This window comes from Setaria italica, chromosome V, assembly GCF_000263155.2.
Source record: "Setaria italica strain Yugu1 chromosome V, Setaria_italica_v2.0, whole genome shotgun sequence".
Lineage (NCBI taxonomy): Eukaryota > Viridiplantae > Streptophyta > Magnoliopsida > Poales > Poaceae > Setaria > Setaria italica.
This window is the reverse complement of record NC_028454.1, coordinates 35,285,110-35,295,132: the sequence shown is the minus strand read 5'-3', so window position 1 is coordinate 35,295,132 and position 10,023 is coordinate 35,285,110. Positions and strand designations below refer to the sequence as shown.

At 51.9% G+C, this 10,023-nt stretch overlaps 2 protein-coding genes and 1 non-coding gene across 3 annotated transcripts; 2 read left to right on the top strand and 1 right to left on the bottom strand.

Annotated features, from left to right (window-relative positions):
• The first annotated feature begins 4,928 nt into the window (after positions 1 to 4,928).
• On the top strand, positions 4,929 to 6,187 carry LOC101765164 (zinc finger A20 and AN1 domain-containing stress-associated protein 2). Its single transcript, XM_004969705.2, has one exon. It carries the CDS (start codon positions 5,137 to 5,139, stop codon positions 5,596 to 5,598), a length of 462 nt encoding a protein of 153 aa, XP_004969762.1. The 5' UTR covers positions 4,929 to 5,136; the 3' UTR covers positions 5,599 to 6,187.
• TRNAG-CCC lies at positions 6,188 to 6,258 on the top strand. The gene has a single exon. It is a non-coding gene; the product is annotated as a tRNA-Gly (tRNA).
• Positions 6,259 to 9,093: 2,835 nt separating this feature from the next.
• Positions 9,094 to 9,498, bottom strand: LOC101764759 (alliin lyase). Its single transcript, XM_022826296.1, has one exon. The coding sequence runs from the start codon at positions 9,481 to 9,483 to the stop codon at positions 9,184 to 9,186; it is 300 nt and encodes a 99-aa protein (XP_022682031.1). The 5' UTR covers positions 9,484 to 9,498; the 3' UTR covers positions 9,094 to 9,183.
• Between the last annotated feature and the right edge of the window lie 525 nt (positions 9,499 to 10,023).

The window sequence follows — 10,023 nt, the reverse complement described above, 5'->3', positions numbered from 1 at the left end:
GGGGTACCCTAGGTGGTCTTTTATCCGGTAAGGGTCGTCGAGAATCAAGGAATCAATGGTGACGCAAGGAACACGATTTAGACAGGTTCGAGCCGCTAGATCGCGTAATACCCTACGTCCTGTGTGTTGGTTTGCATTGATCTTGGGGATTGATGATATAGAGTTGTTCTTGGGTGTCCTGGACTTGGGTGTTGAGGTATGACCTTGAGGTCTGACCCGCCGAGCTAGGTACCCCTGCCCTCCTTTATATACTCCAGGGGGTAGAGCACTAGTCGGATTACAAGGAGGAGTCGTAGTAGGAGTACTCGGGACTAGTCCTAATCGGATTACAGGGGAATCCTAGTAGGAGTCTGATTTCTTCCTTCCTTGCGGGTACTGGGGATGTATCCCCGACAAGCCCCCGAGCGCTTCATAGTCGAATGCAGCAGTCTTTGAGTAGTCTTGAGATATTCGCCGAGTAGTCTTGGTGCTCTTCGAGTACTTTGTCATGCTGAATCTCTCAATGCTTCTCAAAGCTGCCATGAGGCTATGGTGTGCTCAAAGTCTTGATCAACATGATATTGTAGTCTTCGTGTATGGAGGTGGCGAAAGTCGCACTCCATATGGAGTAGCCCCCGAGCCTTAGGTTGAATCGTAGAATCAGGCTGAGGGTCAAAATCTTGAATCTTCCTCTTTCGACTTGAAAAAATTGATTGTTGGGTGTAGCTTATCAGCCCCCGAGCTTTGGATTGATTGAATAATCAACCCGAGGGTCTTGAATCTTCACTCAGGTCATCATTCGAGTAGTCTTGCGGCGTCCAGCCCCCGAGCTTATACGCCAGGTAAGTCGTTGGAGCCACGTCGAGTGGTTTTGTGGCGTCCAGCCCCCGAGCCTGGGAGCTAGCTGAGCCACTGGAGATATTCCGAGTACTGATTGGTGCTTAGCCCCCGAGTTCGGGAACTAGCCTGTGCCGTTGGAGGCATGCTTAGTGGGCGTTGCGACGAGCGTCGTCGCTAAAGCTTGACCTGAAAGAAAAAATGCGTACATTATGTAGCATATTTGTAGAATTTTGAAACTGCTGAAATTTATTCAGTGATCAGTATGAAAGTTGTGTCATGCTCTTATTCCGGTCATACTCTTCCCGAGTAGTTAGCCTGTTACGCTTAGGCTCTCAGTCTCTGGGTAGCCGTTGCCGCTGCGTGTGTGAGATCGTTCTCGTATACGCGTATGGGCTTAGGCGTGACAGATGCGCCTGAGGCTTTCACGAGTTAAGGCGTGTTCTGCTCGAGAAGAGTAGTGATCTTAAGAGAAGACAAAAGTGAGAGTAGTCACTGCTGCGACAAGAAAGACTGCACGATTGCGAGTCAAGCTCTTGTTTCAATCATACTCTTCCCGAGTAGTTAGCCTGTTATGCTTAGGCTCTCAGTCTCTGGGTAGCCGTTGCCGCTGCGTGTGTGAGATCAACCTCGTATACGCGTATGGGCTTAGGCATGACAGATGCGCCTGAGGCTTTCACGAGTTAAGGCGTGTACTACTCGAGAAGAGTAGTGACCTCAAGAGAAGATAAGGAAAATTCGCTGTTGCGATAAAAAGAGAGCGTGGTAGCGCGAAAGAGTTTGCTGCCCTCCGGCGAATAGAGCGCGCGTTGCGCGCAAGAGTTTCCGGTGAGTAGAGCGCTTGTTGCGCGCAAACGGAAAATAAGCCAGAAAATAATTTAGAAAGGTGACTTAGCTTGATTCGTGGATGATTGTTGACGAAGCTGTGACGGTCGTTGACGAAGTCAACTAGTCGGAGGCGATTCTGACTAGTTGTTGGTGATGCAAAGTTTGCCCCGACTAATTTTTAGTCGAGACGAGTTGAAGTCGTCGACGAGCTTCCCGTAGCTGATGGAGTGGTCGGCAAGCTCATCGTGGTTGTCTTGACGTGGGTGAGGAGTAGTTCATTCCGTCTCGCCCGACCCAAGGTCCCGAGGTCGGACATGCCCGACCCTTTGAGGATGGAACTCTGCCTCGCCCGACCCTTGGTCCCGGGGTCGGATGCGCCCGACCCCTTGAGGGTGGAGCTCCGCCTCGCCCGACCCTTGGTCCCGGGGTCGGATGCGCCCGACCCCTTGAGGGTGGAGCTCCGCCTCGCCCGACCCTTGGTCCTGGGGTTCGATGCGCCCGACCCCTTAAGGGTGGAACTCCGCCTCGCTCGATCCTTGGTCCTGGGGTCGGATGCGCCCGACCCCTTGAGGGTGGGACTCCGCCTCGCTCGACCCTTGCTCCCGGTGTCGGATGCGCCCTACCCCTTGCCGCAAGGCTTCGAATCGCCCGACCCCCGGCTTAGAGGGTCGGACTAATCCAAGACCTCGAGACGAGGATGCGTTTTGAGCGTAGACCATGCTTGGCTGGAGTAGTCGGCGTGGTTACGATAGTCGATGAAATCATTGGCGAGCCGCCCGTAGTCGTCGGCGAGCTTGCGATGTAGTCGGACTTTCGAGTTGTAGTCAAACTCAAAGTCGCTATCGGACTTCGAGTTGTAGTCGGACCCAGAGTCGCTGTCGGACTCCGAGTTGTAGTTGGACCCGGAGTCACCGTTGGAGTTCGAGTTCGAATCGCGGTGGAACCCGAGGTCGCCGTCGAAGTTGACGATCTGGCGCTGGAACGATCCGGCGCCGTCTACGATGCAGAGCCAGGATCCAAAAATGAAGGTTGCGCCCGCTACGATAGCGAAGACGGGCTTGATGACGACCGTGCCATTGAGTTCGCGCTGAGAAACTCGACGAGTACCCCTACCTAGCGCGCCAACTGTCGGTGTTTTAGACCGGCAACCCGCCTAGGGGGTACCCTAGGTGGTCTTTTATGCGGTGAGGGTCGTCGAGAATCAAGGAATCAATGGTGACGCAAGGAACACGATTTAAACAGGTTCGGGCCGCTAGATCGCGTAATACCCTACGTCCTGTGTGTTGGTTTGTATTGATCTTGGGGATTGATGAATTGGAGTTGTTCTTGGGTGTCCTGGGCTTGGGTGTTGAGGTATGACCTTGAGGTCTGACCCGCCGATCTAGGTACCCCTGCCCTCCTTTATATACTCCAGGGGGCAGAGTACTAGTTGAATTACAAGGAGGAGTCCTAGTAGGAGTACTCGGGAGACGAAACTTGAGCCATAGATGCGCAACCCCAATGGCTAATAGATCCACGAAAAAGATCACAAAACGCTCAAGTATTTATCGCGGATTTGGAGAAAAATCGAAACCCTAACTCAGGAACGCGATTTGGGAAAAACTCAAAATCAAGCCGGATTCGTGAGGGATTTGAAAAGGGATCATATCAAAAATGCTCTCTAAGGTCCTAGCAACATTTCCCTTCAACCAATCTCACGAGATTCGAGTTCAAACATGATGAACAAAAATTCCCCAAAAATAGTTCCGAAAATAGGGAAAAAGAAAAATGCTCGGGAATCAAAGACTTAGCACGATTTGAGACAACAAATAAAGCTAAATCACGAGAACATCTTCTATACAAGATGAGAACTAGCCTTCTCCCTTCATCCACCCACTAAAGATGAAGAAATTAAGAGAAAAGAGTAATCACTCTCTAATCTCCCTCTCTCCTCTCACTTTAAGCATATGACTAGCCTCTAAGCCAAAAGATAATGAGTTGCTAAGTAAAGAGGTACTGAAATAACCAGCCCCCATCCCTATTTATAGTCCAGGACGAAAGATAATACTACCCCTACAGCTACAACTAGGATAACTACCCACGCAGGGGCATTTTGGTCCAAGTTTTTATCCGTGCATCGGACGGACACACCGCCTTCACGACTTTGCTTCGCCTCAACGAAAGCTTCGCAATGACGCCACGTGCCCTCCTTCTCGAAGCTCCGGCCACACCGGGCTCGCCCCCGGTTTTGAGGCCCAAACCGGGAAACCTGCCTGCGCGGTGGTTTTGAGGCCCAGACCACCCAAACCGTCCATCTTCGCTTGGCCGCCACGCGATCTCCTCGATATTGACGCGTGTCCGGCCTCTGCCAAGCCTCCCGCTTGACTCGACCGACGCTGTCTCCATTCTGTCATGCCCTCTCGCCATTCCGTGCACCATGTGGACCGCCCGTGACTTCGCCCAGACTCCTAAGGTCCATCGGTCCAAGCCTACTCGCGTTCATCCTTCACCGCCCTTGGTCCATCGGCATGAACCTTTCGCTTGACCTTCACCGCACGCCGTCGACCGCCATGTCGCATCCTACACCTGCACATCACGAGCTAAGAGCAACATCAAACCAACACAACGTTGTTAATCACTCATCATCCAAGGGTGACCACCATTGATCCTCAAATGAAGGTAAAGAAACAACAATCTTATATATAGAGTATGAGGTATGATATTCTGGATACCTTCTTAAATTTTGCAATATATGTTGAACTTGTCCAGCAATTACATACATCCTTATTTGTCGAAAGATACCGGACCCAAACAACTGCAGACTCCTTCCTTCCAAGAAAAAAACTACAAACTCCTTGATGCACTAGATATTAAAATAATCTACTTGACAGACAACTAAACAGTCCCATATCTGATTCATCACCTCTTTCTCATTCCGAACCTGTCTTGAGACGGTTGAGAGTGTGTTGTAAATTTGTAGTTCCCTTCTCTTCTCTCTCCTCCAACTTACTATAAATTTTACGTGACACTTTATTTAGTCCGCTCATGTCATCTTATTATACTTACTGTTAAGTACGCAGCAAATCAGCAAAGTAGTAAGCTTTTTTCAGCTGCAATCCGGGTGCACAATCCAGCTGTTCATCGGAACATCTCAGGTAATTTTGTCTGATATACTTTTCCCGAGTTCAAAGACGCTTTCTTTCTGCCGATCACACTCGTGCGCACACAGGATCGGAGCGGCGCGCCATCTGAATCAAGAAGATTCGACGCGGTTGCGTTCCCGCGTAAAAAACACGTAGCCGCCATCCACCTCGCGCGCCTCCACAGACGCCACCACACCACCCGTCCGTCGGATCCACCTTCCCGAAGTCTCCCGCACCAAGTCGCGCGATCGCGTCGGTGGAACTCGGTTTCCTCCAAATCCACGTCCAGACGCCCAAGTTCCCATCCGCAGACACGCCTCGACGGTCGACGCTCCGTCCAATTCCCAACCACCTCCTCCTAGACGAAACGATGGAGCCGCAAGGGAGCGAGAACGCGCAGGGGCCGCTCCCCTGCGCAAACGACTGCGGCTTCTTCGGCTCCCCGGCCACGCGCAACCTCTGCTCCAAGTGCTTCCGCGACAGCCTCCGCCGCGCCGAGGCGGTCCATCAGGCGGTGACGGCGGCCGCTACGGTCGCGGCCACCGCCTCATTTTCCTCGGCGGCCGCGGCGCCCGTGGACCACGAGGCGGCGACGGCGGCAGCGACGGAGGAGGGGAAGGGGCGGGCGAAGGGGAAGAGCGGCCGGTGCGCGGCGTGCGGGAGGAAGGTGGGGCTGATGGGGTTCGAGTGCCGGTGCGGCGGCGTCTTCTGCGGCGCGCACCGCTACTCGGACCGCCACGACTGCGGCTTCGACTACAGGGGCGCCGGCCGCGACGCCATCGCCCGCGCCAACCCCGTCGTCAGGGCCGACAAGCAGGTCGACAAGCTCTGATGAGCAGCGTCGGTGCGTGCTCCTAGCAAATTAGTAGACTGGCTTTAATTTGTTGCTCGAATCGAATGGTCCTGTTGTGTGGTGTAGATGCTTGGTTGAAGCCTTACCGATTGCAATTGGACATCTCTGTGTATTGCTAGTACATGGATCATGATGTATACTAGTGCAGTTGCTTGCCAAGAATGCTCTGCTTCGTGTCTCTCGTGCCCGGAAGTATGTCACACCCCTTCGAAGCCGATCGAGTTTTATGGGAACTGACTGCTCAAGTGGCAGCAACCGCGTACACGGTTGAAAGCTAAGCTTGATTAAGCATATAGTGATAGGTTCCTCTTCTCGCATCATGTTTACAACTTATGCATTACTATCACCAACGCCGTGATGCTCACACCTTTGCTCCAGGAAAGGGATCCCATGGGAGTGGCATAGTTGAATTGGATCATGTGTCGCCTATTGCATACGTACTTCGAATCCACACGTTGTTAGTACATGGCCAGTCCTAACCTGAGCACAAGCGTGTAGGTAACCTCGTGCGCATGAAGCAGAGGACGAAAAATGGTATTAATTGTGTTTTTATAACGAAACGCATCAAGCGCATCTGGTGTAGTGGTATCATAGTACCCTCCCACGGTACTGACCGGGGTTCGATTCCCCGGATGCGCAATTGTTGTTTTATGTTTTGGCATTTACCCTACTACCGTGTGCTCGGCGCCTTGGCATCCTCTGTTTTTTTTTCCCGCACGCATTATATAGCATACATATGAGAATTAGCACCGAGTTACGAACTCGTGCAGCTTTGTTTGGTTTCACGTATCCTAGCTTGATGCGTGCATATTCACCTGAAAAGTATTATCTCCATTTATGTTCCTGATGAGAGCAGAGCACTTGCCTGACGACCTCCAACGAGAAGGAACTGCATCTTCTACCCGTCGCTCCGTCATCTTTGAGCCCAAGGCTTGAGAAGGTCCTGCGCGCTGCTAGACTAGAACGATCAGCGATGCACAGTGGAAGACCGAGGACATGCCGATGGGCCACGACATGGGCGATATGCTAATCCTTCCCTGATCCGGCGGCTTGATGCTTCTGAACGGAGTGGCCAAGGGCCAAGGCTGAGTTTTCGTGCCGCAGCAATCCGGAGGCTGTTTTCACGAATCACGACACGATTCGACCCCTCGCTCTCCTCTCTGGCTCTCCTTTACCGCGGATCAGGGACCTCGTGGAGAACGGAGGCTTTGGTAGGGTGCCGTGGGGCAGAAAAATTGGTAGAAAATCGACGCGGGTGGAAAACTGCACGGGAACGGAACGGGGACGCCTGGATCATCAAGGAGCGGAAATGGAACCTTTATTTTCTTTGTACAAGTACATACTCCGTACTACATAGTGTACATGTATACATAGAGAAAACAAACTGTCCGGAGAGCTCATCCGAATCGAGGAGGATGCTCATCGTGTTCATTAAAAGTTCACTTGAAAGGATGAAAGAATGCAATTCTAATATTTGAAATTTGTCCAAGAAAAAAAAAAGCAACTCTAGAAACACCAGCTGGCGTGGGACCCACCATTCATTAAAAAAATCAGCGCAGAATACTCGAGGAAAAAACATCAGAAAAAAAAACCACCGACGCCTGGCCTCCTTTTTTTTCCGTCGCCGCACACGACGAACCATCCAGAGCACCGCTACCCTCTTTCAGTTGTCCCATCCCCATCTACTCAGTTTTTCACTTTTCCCCATCGGAGCTCCAGCTTCCCTTTCGATCAAGTGCTGCCCCCGTGGCTGCAGGCGCCCACGACCGGATCCCTGGACGCGGGATTGCGGGCGGCCTTGGGACCCGCCTGTTCCACCCACACATCCGTGGAGGCAGGGAGCTAGGAGGCGGCAGTGGCGTTGGGGAGGTGGGCGGCGGCGGCCGTAGGAAGCTGGGCGCGCGCAGAGGCCAGATTGAAGGGCACGGAGGTCGAATCGAAGGGGAAGGCGGCTGGATCGTTGTGCGCGGCCGCCGAATCGGACGCGCTGGCTTGCGCATCAACAACCATGCAGAAAGTATTGAAGTCATGAGAGTCCATTACCTAGGTTGATTCCTTCTTGTGAGGCATTGATTTGGAAAAGTTCTTCCTCATGCAGGCTGTTCGTTCAGGTCTGGTAAGACCTCTCCTCTCTCAACTGGTTTAAGTGGTTCGTCAACATAAGGCAAGAAGGCAAGTGTCACCATCCGCTACTTTGGGCCCAAGGCCAATTTAATAGCTAATGGGCCTGTGTGCCGTGTAATCGCTGGTTGCCTGGCCAGTTAACGCCCATGCGCGAACAGGCATGGCAACGAATGAGAAACCTAAACTCCTCCGTTCTTCCAGATGTGACGCCGCCGTTCTCTTGCCGCGCGCGACGCCAGCGCCCCTTTTCCTCCCTACGTCCGTAACATCTGGTACCAAAGCCAGTTGAAGCAACCATACCGTCGGATTCGAACTGGCGCCACTGCAAAACAAGCTGAAGCCGCAAGCTCCGGCAAAGGCCACTTCCACCACCACCGCCGCCACCATACTGCCACATACTCCGCCGCCCAGCACCACCACCACCGCCACCCCTACCACCACAACCGTCACAGCAAGCGAAGAAACCGAGAGCGCCGACCCTCACCTATCGTATGGCATCGATAGAGGAGAAAATCGATCTCCTAATCCAGGAGGTTAAGAAGTTGCAGTTGGAGCAGGTGAAGCTGATTACAAAAGTGGACGCCATCAATACATGGAGTATCACCGCGGAGAAGACGGCGAGTGACCTCCGGAACTCAATAAAGAATCTCACATCGCGCATGGCGGCGTTCGAGGCAGCAACATCAGCTCCTTCGCCACAGGCCCCGTCGCGCGAGGAAGAGGAGCGGGCCATCGGCCACCACTACGAGAAAAGTTACCAGGGTGCCGATCTAGGTTCCTCCAAACCTGATCCCACCCTGGTCAAGGGTGAGTTCCACAAGCCCCACTACTACCAACTTAAGACTGACATCCCTGAGTCTAGTGATAGAAAGTTTACCTTTCATACTAGTCCACCACAGTCCAAGGAGTATAAGCTACTTAGAATTGATTTTCCTATCTTTGATGGAGAGTATCCTAAAGTTTGGAGAGACAAATGTGAGAAGTACTTTACAATGTTTAATATCTCTGTCCATGTTTGGTTCCTTTGACACCATAAACTTTAGAGGTAATGCTGAGTTATGGTTCCAAACCTATGAAGCCCAACATTCCATCCATAATTGGCCTAAATCATGTGTAGCTGTAGAGTAAAAATTTGATAGGGACTTGTATCACGATTACATGAGAGCAAAAATTTTCCTCCGTTCTTCCAGAGGCGGCGCCGCTGTTCTCTTGCCGCGCGCGACGCCGACGCCCCTTTTCCTCCCTACAGCCATCGTGGTTCCTGACAGCAAGATACTAAGTTTAGAACAACTGTTCATATAATAATCTTATGCATATATTAGTATGTTCATATAAGAGAGAGATTGAGTCATGAGATAATTATCTGGACTGATAAGTTGTTGTTGCCCTCCAGCAAACACAGATCCATCAAGATCATGATGGTGTTGCAAAAGCTCTTCATCATCTGTAGTCGGGCGTGCGGAGAGGGCAGTCCGGCCCGGCGAAGCAGGCGTTGCACTCGCACCCGGGCCGCCCGTCCTCGCCGGCGACGCCATCCAGGAACACCTGCCCGTGGCCCGAGCAGTCGACGGCGGCCACCGCCTCGGCCTCCCTGGCCGCCCGCAGCGCCCAGCTCAGCCCGTGGGACGGCGACAGGATGTAGTGCGCGAGGAAGAGCGCGTTGAGGAGCAGCGATGAACAGAGGAGCGTGAGGAGGACGAGGAACCCGGCAGCGGCACGTCCTCGTCTTGCCCGTTCCATTGGGTGTGCCCTGGCTCGGCGTTCTAAAAGCCGCCAGATATAGTGTTACTGGCTCGGAATGGAAGGAAAAATGTAGTACGTGTAGTTGCATTTAAACCATTCAACATCTTTTTTTATTGTCACTATGTTAAATTTCTTTGGTGTCCTACGATGCATTTCAAATTACACCTATCCGTGAGATCCCCATGGGATGCTTCTCACCAATCACCATGCGCGAACTCTGAAGGAGAAATTTTCGGCAAGGAAGGTAGAAGTTTGTTCGTATTTCTTCATTGATGTTTAGTATCCAGTGATTCTTCTCTTCTCCGGCTAGGGGGGGATAAGTTATCCAAGTTAATTCATAGATCAAATATTGTCAACAAGTTATTCACCTCTAAGTCTTAAACTTAAGTTATTTTGCGAAGTTCAATTACTCAAGTGTTTTTTAGAAAATATTTGTACCTCAAGCAGTTGCACGTGTTGATGGAGAAGCTATTACATTGTTGCAGTACATAGTGTCCATTCAATTACTATTGACCTATTCCATACACACAATGCACA

Excerpts from the sequence above, each read along its gene's own strand:
- LOC101765164 (XM_004969705.2), top strand. The coding sequence starts at position 5,137 with ATGGAGCCGCAAGGGAGCGAGAACGCGCAGGGGCCGCTCCCCTGCGCA.
- LOC101764759 (XM_022826296.1), bottom strand. The coding sequence starts at position 9,483 with ATGGAACGGGCAAGACGAGGACGTGCCGCTGCCGGGTTCCTCGTCCTC.